This window comes from Thamnophis elegans, chromosome 16, assembly GCF_009769535.1.
Source record: "Thamnophis elegans isolate rThaEle1 chromosome 16, rThaEle1.pri, whole genome shotgun sequence".
Lineage (NCBI taxonomy): Eukaryota > Metazoa > Chordata > Lepidosauria > Squamata > Colubridae > Thamnophis > Thamnophis elegans.
The window spans coordinates 7,931,092-7,951,816 of record NC_045556.1 but is presented as its reverse complement, the minus strand read 5'-3'; the positions used below and the strand labels follow the sequence as shown (position 1 = coordinate 7,951,816).

Sequence of the window (20,725 nt, the reverse complement as noted above, 5' to 3'; positions counted from 1 at the left end):
CTGCAGCTTCTTTCCCAGCACCGGCCCCAGCAGGCTGGAGAGTAGCTGGGCTGGGGAAGGCCGGCGCAGATACAGGGAGTGTGGAAACCGATGGATGCTCTCTTAGGGCCCCCTCTTCCTTTTCCTCCTCCCTCCATCCCTTCCCAGGCTCTCCGTTAGCTTTGTTCCCCCAAACGCAAGGCTTTCCCTCTGGGGAGGAGGTCGTGGGGAACCCCTTCCCTCCGTTTCTCAAAAGTGGGGCCCAAGGCCAGAAATCCGGCTTCACCAAGGAGCCTCCCCTTGGCCTGGCTTCCATTCCAGGAGCTCTTTGGGTCTCTGCCACAAGGAAGAGGGGGATGGGGCAGGAGAGATCTGGTTGCACGTGGCCTCCTCTGACCTGCCTTCTCTCCCCTGAACCCATCTGGAGAGACAGACCCAGGTCATAAATCAAGGCAGACACGGTCTCTTTATATATCTACAGTAGGTCAAAAAAGTATTTAGCCAGCCACCAATTGTGCAACTTCTCCCACTTAAAAAGATTAGAGAGAGGCCTGTAATTGACATCATAGGTAGACCTCAACTATGAGAGGCAAAATGAGAAAACAAATCCACACAATCACATTGTCTGATTTGGAAAGAATTTTTTTGCAAATTATGATGGAAAATAAGTATTTGGTCACCTACAAACAAGCAAGATTTCTGGCTCTCACACAGACCTGTAACTTCCTTAAGAGGCTCCTCGGTCCTTCACTCATTACCTGTATTAATGGCACCTGTTTGAACTTGTTAGCAGTATAAAACATACCTGTCCACAATCTCAAACAGTTAGACTCCAAACTCCACCAAAGAGCTGTTGGAGGACACCAGAAACAAAATTGTATACCTGCACCAGGCTGGGAAGACTGAATCTGCAATAGGCAAGCAGCTTGGTGTGAAAAAATCAACTGTGGGAGCAATAATTAGAAAATGGAAGATATACAAGTCCACTGATAATCTCCCTCGATCTGGGGCGCCACGCAAGATCTCACCCCGTGGGGTCAAAATGATCACAAGAACGGTGAGCAAAAATCCCAGAACCACACGGGGAGGGGGGGAACCTAGTGAATGTCCAGCAGAGAGCTGGGATCAACGTAACAAAGGCTACCATCAGTAACACACTACGCTGCCAGGAACTCAGATCCTGCAGTGTCCCCCTGCTTAGGCCAGTACATGGCCGGGCTCGTCTGACGTTTGCTAGAGAGCATTTGGATGATCCAGAAGGGGATTGGGAGAATGTCATATGGTCAGATGAAACCAAAGTAGAACTGTTTGGTGTTTGGAGGAGAGAGAATGCTGAGTTGCATCCAAAGAACACCATATCTACTGTGAAGCACGGGGAGGGGGGTGGCAACATCATGCTTTGGGGCTGTTTCTCTGCAAAGGGACCAGGACGACTGATCCGTGTACAGGAAAGAATGAATGTGGCCATGTATCGTGAGATTTTGAGTGCAAACCTCCTTCCATCAGCAAGGGCATTGAAGATGAAACGTGGCTGGGTCTTTCTGCATGGCAGTGATCCCAAACACACCGCCCGGGCAATGAAGGAGTGGCTCTGTAAGAAGCATTTTAAGGTCCTGGAGTGTCCTAGCCAGTCTCCAGATCTCAACCCCATAGAAAACCTTTGGAGGGAGTTGAAAGTCCTTGTTGCCCAGAGACAGCCCCAAAACATCATTGCTCTAAAGGAGATCTGCATGGCGGAATGGGCCAAAATACCAGCAACAGTGTGTGCCAACCTTGTGAAGACTTACAGAAAACATTTGATCTCTGTCGTTGCCAACAAAGGATATATAACAAAGTATTGAGATGAGCTTTTGATATTGACCAAATACTTATTTTCCACCATAATTTGCAAATAAATTCTTTCCAAATCAGACAATGTGATTGTGTTGATTTATTTTCTCATTTTGTCTCTCATAGTTGAGGTCTACCTATGATGTCAATTACAGGCCTCTCTCATCTTTTTAAGTGGGAGAACTTGCAAAATTGGTGGCTGACTAAATACTCCCCCCCCCCCCCCAATGTATCTATATATCTGCCCTGCTGTTTTTTCATGAAGCAGACATAGATTTCTCCTCTCTCTCTCCTGGTACCTATCTCTTCTCACTTATAACCATGTTGCTTGTATCTTTAAAATTTATATTGTTTTATTTGTATAAAATAATTTGATTGCTTATTAGTAACCTTTGACTATCACTAAGTGTTGCATCTTATGATTCTTGATGAATGTATTCTATTTTATTTTTCTTTATGTACACTGAGAATATCTGCACCAAAGACAAATTCCTTATCGACTTGGCCAATAAAGAATTCTATTCTATTCTAAATTTAGCATCCTTGTTCTCCCCTGTTCAAGGGCGTGTCTTGCTTTCCCTATTTTTGCAAATCTTTTCCTTCATAGCTTTGTGAAGGTGAGCACGCTCTCCTTCAGACAATGCCGCTGAACCATGATGTGGCATTTCCTGGCACGATCTTCCTTACTGCCGCATGCTTGCCAGGTGCAGGAGAAAAGTAATGAACAAATGAAACCCTTTCACTGATAATTGCATCTTTCCTTTCTGCAGTGAAAGTGCAGGATGTAACTCAATTGTTTCTAATTTCTGAACTGGCAGTCAATTCCCCTTTTATATTGGTTTGGGTTGGGAAGGAGGATTGGATACTGCAACCTCAGGGCAGTATTTTTCTTTTTTTTTTAATTGAAAATTTTTAGAAAAAAAAACTTTTACAAATATTTACCTCCCCTGCCCTCCCCCCCCCAACACCCCCCAACCTCCCCCCCCCCCCGACTTCCCAGAACAAATGACAGGGTATAAATCTTTAACAAAGATATTCTAAAATAAACTTAAACAAAGTTAGTATCCTCTTTAATCTGAGCTTTAACTCTTCTTTTGTTAGGCTAAGTCTAAACAGATTATATCATTCCTCATTTTTTCAGTCATAAACTATCTGGAATTTCTTAGTCCTGTATTTATTTTGAATATAGCCAATCCATCTTCTCCACTCCAGTTTATATATCTCATTTGAGTGGTCCTTGAGATATGCTGATATTTTAGCCATCTCTGCTAGGTTTGTTACTTTTAATGTCCATTCTTGAATAGTAGGCAAATCTTCCTTCTACATTTCCCCGAAATGTCTTTTGTGTAACTCTTCCAAACCAGGTTTGAGAGCACCGTGCTTCTCAACCTGAGCCATTTTCATGTATGTGGACTTCAACTCCCAGAATTCCCCAGCCAGCCATGATTCTGGGAGTTGAAGTCCTCATGTCTTCAAGTAGGCAAGCTTCAGAAACATTTGCCTTCGTAACTTTTGAAATTTACTGGCGAGGAGGGTTTGTCAGACTGAACCTCCGTTACGAAAGGGAACAAGGTTGACAGATGCTCAGGGCAGTATTTTTCAAAAGGTTGAAAGACCAGGTCCAGATGTAACATAGAATATTAGCTTAAAATGACTTAGCAGCGGTAAAGCAGGTTTCTGTAGTTTGGTGCCTTCAAGGCTCTCTTCAAATGCAGGCCATGGTGGTTGAAGATTATGGACGTTATAGTCATCCAGGGTACCAGATTAAGGTAGGCAGTGCACAAAAACTGTCTTAATAAAATAGGAAATTGCTACCTTCCATTGTCAGAAATAAAGTTGAACACTCCAGGCTCATTTTGCTACTGTTTGCTCTTGCCAGGTACATTCCAGAATCTTTTGTGATGCTGCACAAGCTGGTCTTCACAACGGTTTGCCCCTTTGTGCTTTCCCACCCTCCCAGGGCAAAACGCACAAAATCTTAAGTGCAAAGTCTCCTTCTATGTGCAAAACTAACCTCCGCTTATTTCAAGGAACCGAGCCCAGTGCAGAGTTACATCTCAGTTAAATAGCAATCTTCCCCCAGTTGAGTGAGGGTCTTCAAACCATCCATTCTTTTTAAAGGCCACGTGCTAAGAATCTGGGGCAGAGAACCTGAGGGTTGATGGGGGAGATGCTTCATCACACCCGACGGATCTTCCTACCCCTTCAAACTTGGGTGTGTGGTTCAGAAGCCACAGCCACCCAAATTTTCCATGAAATCAGGTTTCCCTCCCCCGTCCCCCCCCCCATCTCCAAGGCCTCCCAATGTTCCTAAAGACCTAAAGGGAGGGATGAATATTAAATGTGGACAGATGGTAGGAATGTGATGCAATGCTCCTTACTCAGAAGGAGGAAATGACACGGCAGAATAACGGTTGGGCAGAATAATTTTAACAAGGAGATCTTTGCTGTTGCATCTTAATCTTGATATTACCAATTAACAAAATAGCATGGGGATTGCTGCCAAATTGAAGTGCTATATAAGCTTTCTAGACCAACTTGGCAAATTAGTTGAGGAATTCTGGGAGTTGAAGTCCACAAGTCTTAAAAGTTTCCAAGGTTGGGACGCCCCTGGTCTAGACTCATATTGCATTAGCATTAATGTGAGAGATTTTGGGGGGGGGGGGCAAATGTGAGAGCATCCACATCTGGCCAACTCCTAGCAAGCATGCTTTACCCCACCCACCCACCGCCCTTTCCCAGGCCGGTACCCTACTCTCACGCTACGTGAATTTTGGGAGATAAATAATAAAAGAGGCTTCCATGGTAATAGTCCATTACTCTTGATCAACGGTTCTGGGAATGCCAATTTAAGCAACACAAGTTGAGATGAAGGCTGACAGTGGGTTTTTTTTAACAGAACGGCGGGGACAGTACATTGCTGGTGAATCAAATGATAAATATACTCAAAGGAAGAAGGAAAGCACAGTTGCCTGCTTCAGATGTGCTCAAAGCCTGAGTTTTCTGTAGCACGCCTGGCTTGAAACATGGTTGCTGTGAAAACTGGTGCATAGGATGGAAATAAGATGCAGTAGCAACTGGCTGCCAGTTTAGCAGCCGGGCGCAGCAAAGATTCAAGACACATGATGCAGCGAGCATTCAGAGTCCCTAAATTTAGCCAGAGCTTGTTTTGTTCTGGTTGGTATCCTCTGTTCCATTTGACTTTCCTAGTAGTGGTTTAATTTAATTTATAAAGGAAAAAGTAAAATGGTACAACTAGCTAAAAACTGGTCACTTCAAATCTTAGGGCCTACAGAAAACCCATGCATTTTCAAATTTGGAGCCCCCATTTCCTTTGTGCAGAAGATCATAAGCGATTGGAATGTTAACAAACATGTTTTATAGCATTGCATCATTTTGTGCTGTTCCTTATCTAATTTAGCCTTTGGAAAACAACTCATAAAGTGTGATTTTGCAGATTGTCACACGATTCCTGCTTTTAACAGTTCACATATTTTGGCCTGTGCCTCTCAGGTTAAGGCTTGTATTGTGGCCTCACTAGGCTAAATCAACTTTCTGCAACGGGATATCCTCTCCACCCCTCCCCCATTAAACATCGGGTTGCAGATGCTTGAATCACCGCCTGTAATATTTGCCAACTTGTAGTAGCAACTGGGGGTATCTCTTACATACTCATATTTCCAAAATCGATCCGAGCTGTGTTAAAGGCACACTTTTATTGCAGATTGCAGGAAAGAAAGAAAAAAAGGATACATTAAATCTATGCTGCTTCCTCCCCAGATTTGTGCAAAACTGACAATTAACAATTTTAACAATTGCAAGTATCCGCCTGAATTGCAACAAAAATTGGCCATGTCTCTTTCCTACTAAAGCTCCGGGGCATTTGCATAAAATCTTCCTTCTTAGTTTATATCGAAGTGAACATAAATAAAACCTCCTTTAAAAATTTGTCTTGCCTACCTGTAAACTCCCAGCACCTGTTTTTCTCATCCCCCCCAAAGGTGAATTGATGGAGCTCAGGGAGAACAGCTAGCATCAGTGACTTTCTGCAAATAATTGGAACAAGCAGAAAATGTTTTATGCCACTGCAGAATGGCTGCCTCCTCGGGCATCCAGCCGCATGGGATTTCCTGGTATTGTACACAGGAAGGGCCCCACGTGCTTTTCCGCTGAATTAAAAAAAGATTCTCCATTGTGGTACTTAACTGAAAGCAAGCAGCATCTTCCATGACGTTGAAGAGCTAGCTTTGACTAAGGCCCCCAGGGGGACAGGGGCTCTATTACTTTAAAGCCATGCGCACGGGGAAAGTTGCACGTAGCACAGGGCGGAGCTCCAGAGCTGAAAGCCGAGTCAGTCTGAAGCCCTGGGATAACAGCATTCAGAAGGTTTCCCCTTGGATTCAGAAGCAACAGCGGATTTTCATGGCAGCTTGGGGAGCCCTGTTTAAAACTGAGAAATCATTATTAAGTGATGGCGTTAGTTGCTTAAGCTCTCCCCAAAGTGAAACTGGGTGTTGGTTTGTTATGCTAGGGAAATGTAATTCTTAAACGTGTCTTACGTAATTTTTTTTATTTTTCTCATTTCCTTCTCTGAATTTGCAAGGCTGAGTTGTGACATCTTGACTGTGAACCAAAATGCTCTTTTATGTTTAAGCGTGTTTGGCCTCTGAGGTGTATAGAGCTAGACTTAACTTTGCTTTAATTCGTGAATGTTACACATTAATTATTAGATGTATATCCTGCCTTTATGTTGTACAATTCAATATGGCAGTTATTTCAGATTAAACATGTAGTTTGACCTTGATGAAAAAATTCTAAAATTCATAAAATTCCCCAAGAATTTATCAATATGTACTTTGAGTTCCCCAACCTATTGTTAGTGAGAATTTGTAGGTACTGGTGGCTACATCAATGGGCAATTTAAGAGTTCTCTTAAAATATAACATTTGCATAGCCCTTTGAAGATTTATTTACTTAAACTTAAGTGCTGCAGTCCTGTCTCGGAAGTGATTCAGTTTATATATTTGCCCTAATTTTTGCCTTTCATTCAGCAGAAAGGCCTATGAGACTGCACCCAGGTTCTCCATTACTCCTAGTCCTATCTGGGCTTGGATCATGGATGTGGACTGGTGCAGCATGGTGCATGGGCTGTTACATGGAATTACAGTTTAGAGAGGAGTAGCTCATTTATGGTTCTTCCCCCCTCCCCCCCCCTTGGATTATGCTAAATTTGTTCTGCCTCCTTCCTAAACGGAAAAACGGAAGAAGATAAATAAATAGGAAACAAACGTATGATGAATTGGGGAGGCAATTGTTAACCTCTTGAGACTTCATAAAATGTTTTATCCTTTTTTATAAATATAATTTTATTTATATATTTTTTCCTTTAACATCCATAAGTGCTTAGTGAACAGTGTATTATCTGAGTCAATACATTGCATACAATTCTGATAGTGATATTACCATTTAAATAGACATCATCATACTTTTTCAACTTTGAAGATTTGTGTACACATGGTAATCATAATGTGTCCTATTATATTTCAGTAGACATAATATTATTTTCCCAATTTCTACTTTCTTTTTTTTCCCTAGCACTTATTAAAATAACCACCATGTTAAAAAGTATTAAAATGCTTTATCCTTGAATACAGAACTCCTGTTACGAGGACAAAATGGAACGCCTAGAGACCAAAAGAGACATTCAGAGTTCAGACTACTCTTGTTTCAGGTTGAAAACGCCTCCCAAATGAAAGGGTCCCCTCTCTCGCCCTCAAAGTGGAGTATTTCTGAGAATTCCGTGCATGGAACATGTAGAGATAGAACCTTTGGTGCACTGGCTCTTGAATGTTAATTCATTACTATAACTTTGTATTGTATTGTATTGAACACTTTGGTGTTCTTTCTTTAGATATCAACTCTCAGCAACCATGTCTACCTGTGATGCTTTCATCCAGAACCAGCAGCTCTATGCTGCCTCGGCAGACACTTTCTTGGAACACATGTGCCGATTGGACATCGATTCCCCACCAATCACCGCAAGAAACACTGGCATTATCTGCACCATCGGTAAGTTGGGGACAAGCCCTCGAATTGTGTATGTCTTGGGACACTCCTGTGTGGCATAACGTTTCTTATTTTTTCCTTTCCTATACTTTACAAATATACATTCTTGTAGATACTGTTAACATTTATCTATTAACTATTAACATTTATCACTATCTTCTTACAAGTATAGAAAACACATCTGGGGTCACTTTCTTGCCACCTCGTACCTCCATCTTGTTTTGCAACAACCCTACTCCTTCCTTCCTTCTCAACCTCCCTTCTCTACCTTTTTCTTTCCTCCTCTCCTTCCTTTTTTTTTCTTCCCCTCTCTTTCTCCTACTACTCTCTTCTTCTCCTCCTTACCCTCTCTCCTACTCTCATTTCCCCCTCCCTTCTGGGGCACTCCTGTGTGTTGGCTCAGTTCATATACCGAAAGTCCATCTAGCTAAGAGACTTCTAATTAAAATCTCATTCCTGGAACATCTTCAAATTAATCCATTGACGTACCTCTTCAGGAAGTTGGGTACACTGAGTGTTACCATTTAATAGTTGGAAGGGAGCTTGGAGATCTTCTAGTCCAGTGGTCGGCAATCTGCGGCTCTGGAGCCGCATGTGGCTCTTTCATTTCTCTGCTGTGTCTCCCTGTCACTGGTCGACACCACAATTTTGAGAGGAGCTTCTGGCACACCAGAAGGAAGGGCGGGTTTTGCGGTCGGTTCCACAATTGATAGGGCTTTTGGTTAGAATAGGCAGAGGAAAAAGGATGCCACGCTAGGAGGAGACTCTATGGTGGGGGAACTGGGCTTCCGGTCAGCTCCAGAATTGAATGGAGGGCTTCCGGTTAGGACCTTTATGGCTCTTTGAGTGTTTAAGATTGCCAACCCCTGTTCTACTCCCAACCCCTGGCAGGAGATCCTATACCAGATCAACTTTGGGTAGGTTACCTGGAGCAGAGATTTACTCTTCCGAGCTTTCGCTCAAACTCGTGCTGGAGCCCATCTTCAGGGAATGTTATCTCGACTGGAATATATGCCTTGGGCTGTTCTGTGAGTTGCATTCATGTGGTGCCTTAATCATTAAATGCCACTCAAAGAACAGCGCAAAGCACATAATTCCAGTCAAGATAAAATTCCTTGAAGATGGGCTTCAGCACGAGTCCGAAAACTCGGAAAATGTAAGTCTGTAGTCCAGGTGACTGACCCAAATTTAATCTTGCCTCATTCTCCTTGGACACATATATTTGCTTTCCTTCGTGAGACCCTCTACCATTCCAGACAACTTAATTTCATGTAATTTATTTAAAACAAGGAAACCGGATACTTGCCAAGTAAAGTGAGTTAGAAACTTGCAGAGGAAGTGTATGGTCTTAGCTTGATAAGGAGGTAGGGATTTTAAAAATGGGTCTCCGCTCACAAACGTTTTATCTCTTTGTTTTTTAGGTCCGGCTTCTCGGTCAGTAGAAATGCTGAAAGAAATGATTAAATCTGGAATGAACGTTGCCCGTCTCAACTTCTCTCACGGAACTCACGAGGTACAAGGGGGAAAAAAAATCAAGAAAAACAGGGCAGAAGTTGATGGGAATGGAAAGAGCCGCTTTCTGGCTGTTTCCACAAGCGAAGCAGCAGTAATAAATAATTCAGTAACCCCAAATTTAGCATCCTAGACTACTGTGTTTTTCGGGGTATAAGACGCACCCTTTTCCCTCAAAAAAAGAGGGTGAAAATCTGGGTGCGTCTCACACACTGAATACAGCATTTGTGGCCTACCGAAACTGCATCCCCCTTGCAAAAATGGATGTGCAGAGGGTTTGGGAGGGTTTCAGAGAGTGCCTGTGGATTGGGTAGGACAAAAACGAGCAAAAAATGGGCCCTTTTTGTCCCGGCCCCCAGGAGCACTCTACAAGGTTCCCAAAGCTTCTGCATGCCCCCCTCCTTTTTTTTTTGCAAAAATCAAGGTCTGCAGAGAGCAAAAACTTATTTTTTAAAAAATTTACCTCTTCAAAATCATGGTGTGTCTTATACCCCGGTGCGTCTTATAGTCCCAAAAATACGGTTATCTAGGCCTCCAGACTTAGGGGGGTTATAATTTCAGGGGTCCTGCTTGATGAAGCTATGCCCAGCTTCATCAAATAATTCTTAACAAACGTAGATGCTAAAAGTTCTTTTTTTGTGCCACGTAAGCCTGGCGCATTGCTGTCCCTTTTCTGGTAAAATGAGATGGGATTCTTCCTGAAGGCTAAGGACTCCTGCCTTGTTGACTTACATGGTCTTCCCTCTGGAGGTCGAGGTGGATTGGATTACTCCCAGTTTCAAATGGCAGCGGAGCTCAAATGCCCGGGCAAAACAAAACAGAATTGCGAAAACGGAATGTGAAATGGGGGCAGGGCCTGTCGCGTAGAAAACTCCCTGGCCATCTTAAAATAGAGACTACTTGCCAGCAAGCCCTGTACAATATCTGGACACCTAGAAGAGATAGCAGAAGGTCAAAAAAACCCACAACCCACCCACACTTCTATCTTCCTTTAAACCGGGACAGTTAAATTTGGATTTGGATTTTGGATTTTATTATATTTATATGCCGCCCTTTTCCCCCGAGGGGGACTCAGGGCGGCTCACAATTTAAATCAGGGAAGGGGGGTACAGACAAAAAAATTAAAAAACGAAACATAACAACACATAGTTTAAAAAACATACAACAGTCATACCATTCGAGACGGGGGCAACAGCTCTTTAGCCCCAGGCCTGTCGGAACAGCCAGGTATTAAGGGCTTTGCGGAAGGCCTGGAGGGTGGTGAGGGTTCGAATCTCCACGGGGAGTTCGTTCCAGAGGGTCGGAGCAGCCACAGAGAAGGCTCTCCTCCGGGTAGTCGCCAGTCGACACTGGCCGGCGGATGGAATTCGGAGGAGGTCTAATCTATGGGATCTAATCGGTCTAGTGGAGGTGATTGGCAAATGCTGGCAAGTGCTGAAAGACGGTTCAACTATCACTCCAACCTCCCCCAATTACGAGATTCTGCTCTATGTCTTCAACAAGATCTCGCAACATTCATTTGGTTAGCTCTCAGTATCTTTGCAAATCTGAAGTGGTTGAAACAGATCTTTTATTTCCACGGGGTGCTTGAAAGCTAAAGGAGATTTTGCTGAACAGGTTAACTGTGCCCGGGGGACAAGGTGGTAGCATTTTAAAGGATCCAAGTAAATTCCTAGGATGAAAGGTTTTCCAGTCCAATAAGGCGGCGCATCTTGTTTCCAAAATAAATCAGATCTGTCTTCGGGGGTCAGTCCTGTGGCCTTTGAAAAGGCTTGCGCTTTAAGGTCACAAGAATCTGTGGTCCCCCTTGCAGGAGAAGAGGACAATCCCACTTCTATAAATAAAGCAGCCTTCTCAGCATTACCACTTTGGTGAGGAGACACTCCCCCTCCCCTTCCCCCAATCTACATCTTCCCTTAAAGGCCACCGGGCTGCGGCTGATTTCCAGAAGGTCAAACGACAGGCTGAACCGTCTTCCTAGCAGCAGAGTTTCAATTTAGTGCACAAAACACTATGCCTTGTTCATCTACCTTTCTTTTTAAGGGAAAAAAAAGAGGCTTTTAGTATCGTGTAGTTAGTGGAGTGCAGTATAGCATAGCCTTTATTGTCATTGTACATCTTGGCCTTGATATCCTTCAATCTCAAAAGACTCTGAAAAGAGGTCCTAAAGCAGCATCTGGGGTGGCTAAAAAGGCCAATTTGAGGCAATCCCTTCCACACCGAGGGGAGATAGCAATAGCAGTTAGACTTATATACCGCTTCCTAGGGCTTTCAGCCCTCTCTAAGCGGTTTACAGAGTCAGCATATCGCCCCCACAGTCTGGGTCCTCATTTCACCCACCTCGGAAGGATGGAAAGCTGAGTCAACCTTGAGCCGGTGAGATTAGAACCGCTGAACTGCACATAACAGTCAGCTGAAGTGGCCTGCAGTACTGCACCTTAACCACTGCGCCACCTCGGCTCTTCTGTCCCACTGCCCAGCCCCCAGATTTCGCTGGTTCCGGGACGGCTTCTTTGCCTTAGCCTGCTGAACAAGTCTCTCTTCGAATCGGAGAAGGCCATGCTGTGTCTTTAGCCTCCCAAGCTGAACAGTCAGAGGTCAAGGTTTCCCAGCTGTTAATGTCCATTCCCAAGGCCTTCAGCCTGGCCTGAACAAAACAAAACAAATTATTGATTATTGTTAATTTTAATCACATTTTTTTTAAAAAAATGTTATTGTTAATCTTAATTGGGTTTGTTTTTTGGATATTCTATCTAATTTTTTTTTAACTTTTGTAATATGTGTTTTTTTAATGTTGTACGCCGCCCTGAGTCCTTGGGAGAAGGGTGGCATATAAATCCAATAAACCTAAACCTTTAGATCCCTTTTGCAGATCTTATATCGCAGCTGTGGTCTCCCTCTCAGGGGCCTTCCCTGCACTAATTCTCTCCATACAGGAGATCTTTCGGAATCTGACCATCGGCCATTCTCACGACATGCCCAAGCCAGTATAGACGTCACTGTTTCAATAGTGCTAGAAATTCCAGCACGTTCCAAGACTGCACTATTTGGGAACTTTGTACATCATATATACGACGGAATTGGTTTTAGCCTCATTAGTGCAATCTATTTTAAAAATACATCTTAAATAGTATTAATCCCTATGCAAGTAATTAGGAGGAAGGTAGGAAAGAAAGAGAGAAAGAAAGAAAGAAAGAAAGAAAAAGAAAGAAGAAGAAAAACTAGTTCTACGTTGCCGCATGGAGTGATTGTGGTCATGTTTAAGAGTCTGGAAAACCCCAGTCTTCTCCACCCCCACCTTAAATCTCGATCTTAAATTAATAAGACTCTCAAGCATCGTATATGCTTTGTAGACAAGCTGAAAATTTGAGGTGCCACAATACCCCTCAAAAATTGGGTTCAACTTAATCACGGATGAACTTACACACACACACACACACACATACATACATACATACATACATGGTAGTAAAAGTCCTCTTACATACTTGCTTACTTAAACCTATTGGGATAGGCTGACCCATGCATTTTTAATTAAAATACCATGAGGCAATTGTAAAAACGTAAAGATTTCAAGCCTCACCTTAACTGCAGATGGTATATTTTTCATGATATTTTAGTTAAACAGTCAGCTTACCCGCAAATGGGTTTATCTTCAAGTATAAGTATATGCAATAGTTACCAAATCTAAATCAACTACTGATTCATTGCCTTCTTTAAATCTTCCTTAACTGACTTAGAACTAAGGAGAAATTTCCCGACAACTAGAACAATTAATCAGAACTGCCTCCAGAAGTTGTGAATGCTCCCAACACTGGAAGTTTTTAAGATGTTGGACAATCATTCATCTGAAGTGGTGTAGGGTTTCCTGCCTAAGCAGAGAGTTGGACTAGAAGACCTCCAAGGTCCCTTCCAACTCTTGTTATTTTATTTATAGAATATGTTTAGAGTCTGGCAGTGCAAATCAGAATAAAACATTAGCAGAGTTTGGGTGTGTCAGTAGTTAATTGAAATAGTCTCTTGGAGGATCTTGGATTGATTTTTAACTTGAGTTATATCCAATGGTGCGTTGGTAAGTTCAAAGATATGCATAAACCAATTCTCCCAGCCAAAACCAAAACCCTAGATGTGGGTTTAATGGATGGTATTTAGCAAATTGAGGCAGCGAGATTAAACTAACCAGACCATTGCTCATCATGACCTAATGTTTGCATGTTCCTCTCTTAGTATCATGCAGGAACAATCAAGAATGTAAGACAAGCTACCGAAAGCTTTGCTTCAGATCCAATTTCCTACAGACCCGTCGCTGTTGCCCTGGATACTAAGGGACCTGAGATTCGAACTGGGCTCATCAAAGGGGTAAGTGGGTTTCTGCCAGCGTTCCAAATAAAATCCAAAATTAAATCAGAGTCCAAGGCAAAAGTACTACTCAAAAGTTCCAATTTATTAAGAGAGCCATGCTGGCACATCTGGGAAAACCCGAATCTGAAGCTTCTCAGTTTTCCTCACCCAAGTTAAAGTTCATGATCTTGCCCCCACACCCACAAGTCCATCACATTGTCCAATCTTCCACTGCCATGCTGGTAGTTCCACCCATCCAGTTCCCGTGAGGTGGCAAGACATTTTTTTTGGGGGGGGGGGGAGTATCAGCGATGGCTTTCTGCCCCTTCCAGAGATGTTGCTTTTGGGTGGTCTTTGAATGTGGGGCAACAGAGTCTCTTTTTGGTATTAGCAATAGCATTGAGACTTATATACCACTTTACAGTGCTTTTACAGCCCTCTCTAAGCGGTTTACAGAGTCAGCCTCTTGTCCCCAACAATCTGGGTCCTCATTATACCCACCTTGGAAGGATGGAAGGCTGAGTCAACCTTAAGCCAGTCAGGATCAAACTGCTGGCAGTCGGCAGTTAACCTGCAATACTGCATTCTAGCCACAAGGAAAGAAGGGAGGGAGGAAGGAAGGACGGACAATAGCAATAGCACTTAGACTTATATACCGCTTCACAGTGCTTTTACAGCCCTCTCTAAGCGGTTTACAGAGTCAGCCTCTTGCCCCCAACAATCTGGGTCCTCATTTTACCCTCCTCAGAAGGATGGAAGATGAGTCATCCTTGAGCCTGTGAGGATCGAATTCATGTCAGTGGGCAGAGTGAACCTGTAATACTGCATTGTAATCCCAAGGAAGGAAGGAAAGCAAGCAGCAATAGCACTTACATACGGCTTTACGGCCCTCTCTAAGCGGTTTACAGAGTCAGCCTATTCCCCCCAACAATCTGGGCCCTCATTTTCCCCACCTCAGAAGGGATGAAAGGCTGAGTCAACCTTGAGCCGGTGAAATTTGAACTACCGAACTGCAGCTAGCGATCAGCTGAAGTAGCACGCAGTACTGCACTCTAACCACTGCGCCACCTCGGCTCTTGATTTATTAACTTGATTTATGCTTGCAGAGTGGTACAGCAGAAGTGGAGCTCAAGAAGGGTGCAACTCTGAAACTGACTCTCGACAACGCTTTCATGGAGAAGTGCGACGAGAATGTATTGTGGGTGGACTACAAAAATATCATCAAGGTGGTGGACATCGGCAGCAAAATCTACGTGGACGATGGCCTTATTTCCCTGAAAGTTAAGGAGAAAGGTAGGTTCCAAAGGGTTCCTGCCCAGAATTGTTTGCAACGAGATGGGCAGCTGTTCTTGACCCTCCTCTTCCGTCCAGGAACGAAAGCCGAAACCAACGTAAATGAGAAGGTTTCTTTTAATCAGTCAAGATTCTCGTTGGCTGCAAGCCACATAAACAAAAAGATAAGCACTCTGGCAGCAAGTCCTACAAAACTTGACAGCAATGCAAACAAACTCTGGCAGCAATCCAGCCTGCCAAGTTTGTTTCTTGTTAGTCCTTAACATTGACTTCTGCAAAAGGGCGTGGCACAAGCAGTCTCTTTTATAAGGAGAGGATCTTAATGAGCATCAGCTGAGCATAATCACCTCTTGTAATTACACCGTTGTTCTTGACGCCGAGTAGCCCTTCGACGGCGTGCATCCCGGAACAACTCACAGGTGTTCTCTGGATCACTCTCCCTTGTCTCCTCCCCACTGATCCAAGGCTCAGACGCCACCTGGTGGCCAACCAGTCTCTCCTCGCCCTGCTCAGAGTCAGAACCCTGTCCAGGGTCCTCCACCTCCTCCAGGGCCGACTCATAAGACCCCTCGCTGTCGGAGTCTGGCGGCAGCTCAAACGGCTCCTGCCGGGCCACAGCAGGCAGCACATAAATTTAATAGACAACTTCCAAATAATGTCCGTACCGAATGTCTCCAATGGAAACATATCGTTGGGCCTATCTTTTAAAAAAATCCGCAGGTGCGGTGGGCTCCCTACAAACTTTACAAAATCACAGCATCCTCCCTTAAGTCCCTTGCAATGATGCAACGTGGCTTAATGATCTCAACTCAAAGGCTTATTGAAATTTATTTTTTTCTTCTTATGACCCTGTGATTCCTTTTATTGGGGCGGAGTTGTGGTGGCTGCGTGTAGCTGAGCATTTACTGGCCGGATGCCCTTCCTGACGCCTGTGTGGAGTTCGCGGCAGATATTTTATCTTTGTGCCCCGATAGAGGAGCATCTGGCATTGCCTAGCGTCAAACTCTCAGCCTCCCAAGTGTAAGACGAGCTTCTTCACCACTAGGCCACCATGCCCCTCACTTATTGGAAAAAAGTCATTATCTACACAAGTGATGGCGAACTTGTGGCACGCGTGCCACAGGTGGCACGCAAAGCCATTTGTCAGGGCATGCGCGCGCTGGCCAGCTGAGTTCATCCTTTTTTTAAGGCCATTTTTCGCCCTCCCCAGGCTCCAGAGGCTTTATAGGATCCTGGGGAGGGCGAAAAGAGCCTCCTCCACCCTCCAGAGGCTTCATGAGCTTCCCTGAAGCCTCCAGAGCGCAAAAAAACGGCCCTACGGGCAAACCGGAAGTTCGGGAACGGACTTCCGGTTTGCTCAGAAGGTCGCTTTGATGCCCTCAAAACCATCTTCCTTTTGAAGGGCCCTCAAAACAACCTTCCGAGCAAGGTGGAAGTGGCTTCCGTTTGCTCAGAGGGTAGTTTTGACTGCTCCGGAAGGTTCAGGGAAGCCTCCTGAAGGTCCCTGAAGCCTTCGGGGGGGCAGGAGAGGCCGTTTTCGCCCTCCCAGGGCTCCTATAGTCTCTGGAGCCTGGGGAAGGCGGAAAAAAGCATGCAAAAATGGGGGGAACGCCTGTAGTGCGCAGATGTCGCGCATTGCATTATGGGTGCGGCACGCCTGCACACGACCCCCCCTGCGCTCCCCCCACTTATGGCAGGCGAGCCAAAAAAGGTTCTCTGATCTCCACCGTAATCTGTATAAGAGCCAGTTTGACCAAAGCTCTTTTGCAAAGAGATCAAGAGCTTACAAGAGTTCAAAGTGACCCTGTGGATCCCAAAGGTGCCTTTCCAAAAGGCAACTGGACTTTCTCCTTCGCTTCTGAGGAAGCTTCTTGGATGAGAAGCAAAAGGTTTTCAAAGGAAAAAGTCCAGTGTCCTTTTTTGGGTGGTGGGGGGGGGGGGAGAATCTTTGGGGCAACCATGACCTGGATGATTGGGAATCTCCATAGATATTTGTGACCCTCTTGATGTCTCCAATCCTTTGCAGGCGCTGACTACCTCATGACCGAAGTGGAGAACGGCGGGTCATTGGGTAGCAAAAAGGGTGTCAACTTACCTGGGGCTGCCGTCGATCTCCCTGCGGTTTCCGAGAAGGACATCCAGGATCTCAAGTTTGGGGTGGAGCAGGACGTAGACATGGTTTTTGCTTCCTTCATCCGTAAAGCGGATGACGTCCACGCCGTCAGGAGGGTGCTTGGGGAGAAGGGGAAGAACATCAAGATCATCAGCAAGATTGAAAACCACGAGGGGGTGCGCAGGTGAGTCTGTTCTGACCGAGGCTTCCCAAGACAAAAAACCCTTTGATTAATTTCTTGTGAATTCTGCTCATTCACATCCACAAAGTCTTTCAAGGGAGGATATACAGTCACAGACGTTATCAGGCTTGGAGCGCTGCCAGGCTGATCTCTGCAACACCTGGCAAGGAGTCTCAGGGAGTCAGGAACCAATGAAGCGAACTAATTGTCTCCTGCAAACTCCACTCCCCTTTTGCTCCTCTTTTATTTCCTCTGGGAGGGGCCACTCATCGTCCACCTGTGGCCTGACTCCTAAGTCGATCATTGTTCTTTAGCTGTTCCCTTTGTCTGGCAATTCTGCGTATGCGCACACTGGGAACAGGCTCCAGGTGTTCGTCAGCCTCACTGATTTCTAACTCTGAAGGCAGCTGATAACTGGCATACGGCTCTGGCCCCCTCTCTGCCTCCGACACGGAGCCCTCATCAGAGCCTTCCCCAGACTCCAGGATTGGCCCAGGTTCCTCCCCAGCCTCCTCACTGTCTGAATCTGTGGCCAGCTCCTCTGGTGGGCCACAAAACTTCCTTTAAAATGTCACAACTGGCCTGCTGAAGGGTGGACCTAAAATGCTCAGCAGACTTGGGGATTTTTTTTTTCTGGCTGTATACTAATAGATGCCTACCTAGGTAGTCCTCGACTTACGACCACCATCGAGCCCAACGTTTATGTTGTTAAATGTAACATTGGTGAAGTGAGCTTTGCTGAGTTTTCTTGTCACAGTTGTTAAGTGAATCTCCGCAGTCGTTAACCTGGTGGTTAAGTGGATCTGCCTTCCTTATTGACTGCCTGTCAGAAGATCCACAAAAGGGGACCCTGGGACACAGCAACCGTCATAAATATGAAACAGTTGCCTACAATCTGAATTCTGGTCATATGACTGGGGATGGTGCAACTGTCATAATTGTGAACAAAGGTCATAAGTCATTTATTTCAGTGCTGTTGTAATTTTGAACCATCACTAAGAGTTGTAAATCGAGGACCACCTGTAGTTAACAAAACTGCCTTCCCCTCCCCAACATGGGTGTCCTTGGCTTCTCTTCCAGCATCGCTGCCTTCCTTTCCCGTAATATATAGCAATAACACTTAGACTTATATACCACTTCACAATGCTTTACAGCCCTCTCTAAGAGGTTTACAGAGTCAGCATATTGCCCCCAACAATCTGGGTCCTCGTTTTACCCACCTCGGAAGGATGGGAGGCCGAGTTGACTTTGAGCCTGTGAGGATCGAACTCATGGCAGTGAGCAGAGTGAGCCTGCAATATTGCATTCTAACCAATGGGAAGGAAGGAAAGAAGGAAGGAAGGAAAGAAAATGGCAATCCTGTATATTTACAGTATTGTAAATATACTTATGGTATATACTGTTTCACAGGGTTTTACAGGCTGAGTCAATCTTGAGCCTGTCAGGATCGAACTCTTGGCTTTGGGCAGATCCAGCCTGCAATACTGTATTCCAACCACTGAGCCACCGGGAAAGGGAGGGATGAAGGAAGGTAGCAATAGCACTTAGACTTACATACCGCTTCACAGGGCTTTACAGCCCTCTCTAAACGGTTTACAGACTCAACATATTGCCCCCAACAATCTGGGTCCTTGTTTTACCCACCTCGGAAGGACGGAAGGCTGAGTCAACCTTGAGCCTGGTGAGATTCGAACTGCCAAACTGCAGTCAGCCGGCAGTCAGCAGAAGTAGCCTGCAGTACTGCACTCTAACCACTGGGCCACCGTGGCTCTGGTAACCCTTCCCTCTTTGCTTTTCAGATTTGATGAAATCATGGAAGCTAGCGATGGCATCATGGTAGCCCGGGGTGATCTGGGCATTGAGATTCCAGCCGAAAAAGTCTTCCTAGCCCAGAAAATGATGATTGGCCGATGCAACCGAGCCGGCAAGCCTATTATCTGTGCTACTCAGGTATTTGAAGGCTCTGAGCAAAGCCACTTAAGAGTTCAGCAGCACGTGAGAATTCTCCTGCCTGGCAGTTCTTAATATGGCCTCTTGTGCCCGTATCACTAAGGGAAATGAAAGAGGGCAGAGTTTAATGGGGTGCCTGAAATACCACCAAAATAAATTGAAAGCTTTGTCTGGAACCGTCCTTAGGGCATCCTACAGGTTAGCCTAGAATTAAGGATTTGAACTTGCCTAGCAACTGGGGTCGATATTCAGCAGAACATCCTTAGATTTTTTTACATGTCCTTCATCCACCCACTCACTCACTTATTAAGCGCTACTTTAAAAGCAGCCCCTTCCCTACTCACCCACCGGCCCTAGATCACATGGCTGTGAAAAACATCTGAAAAGGCTGTTTTTAAAGACTTAATGACTTTTAAAGACTTTTAATGGATCACATGGTTGTGAAAAACATCTGAAAGGTTGTTTTTAAAGACTTTTAAAGCACTTCTTTACAAGCTGGCAGCTGCTTTCCACCCCACTCCACGGGCCAGATATTTTGCATTGGCGTGCCATATCCGGCCCGTGTGCCATAGTTTTGAGGATGCCTGATTGATTGATTGATTGATTTAATAAATTTATAGGCCGGCCAATCCCGAAGGACTCCGGGCGGCTTACAGAAAATAAATTTTAAAAGTGAAAAGTTAAAAACAAACGGAGAAAAACAAATTAAAAGAAAGCACATCATGCACCCAGTGTAATTGGGGCTGGACCTCAGTCAAGAGGTCAACAGCCACTGCCTGCCGGAATAGCCAGCCTAGACTAGCAGATAGGGGCAACCTGCAGTTTCGGTTAGCTTACAGCTAATCCAGAAGGAACTGGCAAAGGAGGTTAAATTCCAAGCCCCCCAGAGACTTTGCGAACGTCTCTGAGGTCACTGGATCTCCTCCAACCTTTCACTGTCTCTCCGGGACAGCTTGGGTCCGAAACGACCCGTCCAATTTCCTTCGGAATAGGGGAATTTCAGGAATAGCCTGAAACTCCGTCTTCTCACTGCTAAGCCCCGCCTTCTTCAGGGGAACCTTTACCTTTAGGGCATCCTAAAGCTAGTGGCTAATTCAGGAATCTAAACACACACACAGACAGACACACACACAAGAGACCCCTCTAAACTTGTCCCAAAGTATCCATGATGTTACCAAAAGCTGTAACGCTGCTTCAAAGCCTCTTAAAAATAAACTAGTGATTGCAAAGCTGAAAACACTTACGCAAAAAGCCTTAACCCTATTGAACGATGGGAACAAGACCTCTCTCAACAATAAGGTGATTCTCCTCCAAAGGTAGCTTGGAATTAGAATTTTAGCTAAGGACTCTTAAGAGGGACTGTAAGCGTGGAGACGGCAGAGGTTTCGAGATTTGTTTGAGGCTGAATCAGCTTCGCCTTTTCGCTGCGAGAGCCTTTAAAAACGAGATCCTTTAAAAGC

At 44.8% G+C, this 20,725-nt stretch overlaps 1 protein-coding gene across 3 annotated transcripts in view; it reads left to right on the top strand.

Moving 5' to 3' along the window:
- The window catches only part of PKM (pyruvate kinase M1/2), a 47,430-nt gene that overhangs the window by 16,911 nt on the left and 9,794 nt on the right, over window positions 1-20,725 (top strand). For all 3 annotated transcript variants that reach the window (XM_032232779.1, XM_032232780.1, XM_032232778.1), the window contains 6 exons: window positions 7,721-7,878; window positions 9,297-9,388; window positions 13,615-13,746; window positions 14,835-15,021; window positions 17,048-17,318; window positions 19,115-19,265. In XM_032232779.1, coding sequence (XP_032088670.1) covers window positions 7,740-7,878; window positions 9,297-9,388; window positions 13,615-13,746; window positions 14,835-15,021; window positions 17,048-17,318; window positions 19,115-19,265 — 972 coding nt within the window. In that variant the 5' untranslated portion in view covers window positions 7,721-7,739. The remainder of the gene's footprint in view (window positions 1-7,720; window positions 7,879-9,296; window positions 9,389-13,614; window positions 13,747-14,834; window positions 15,022-17,047; window positions 17,319-19,114; window positions 19,266-20,725) is intronic.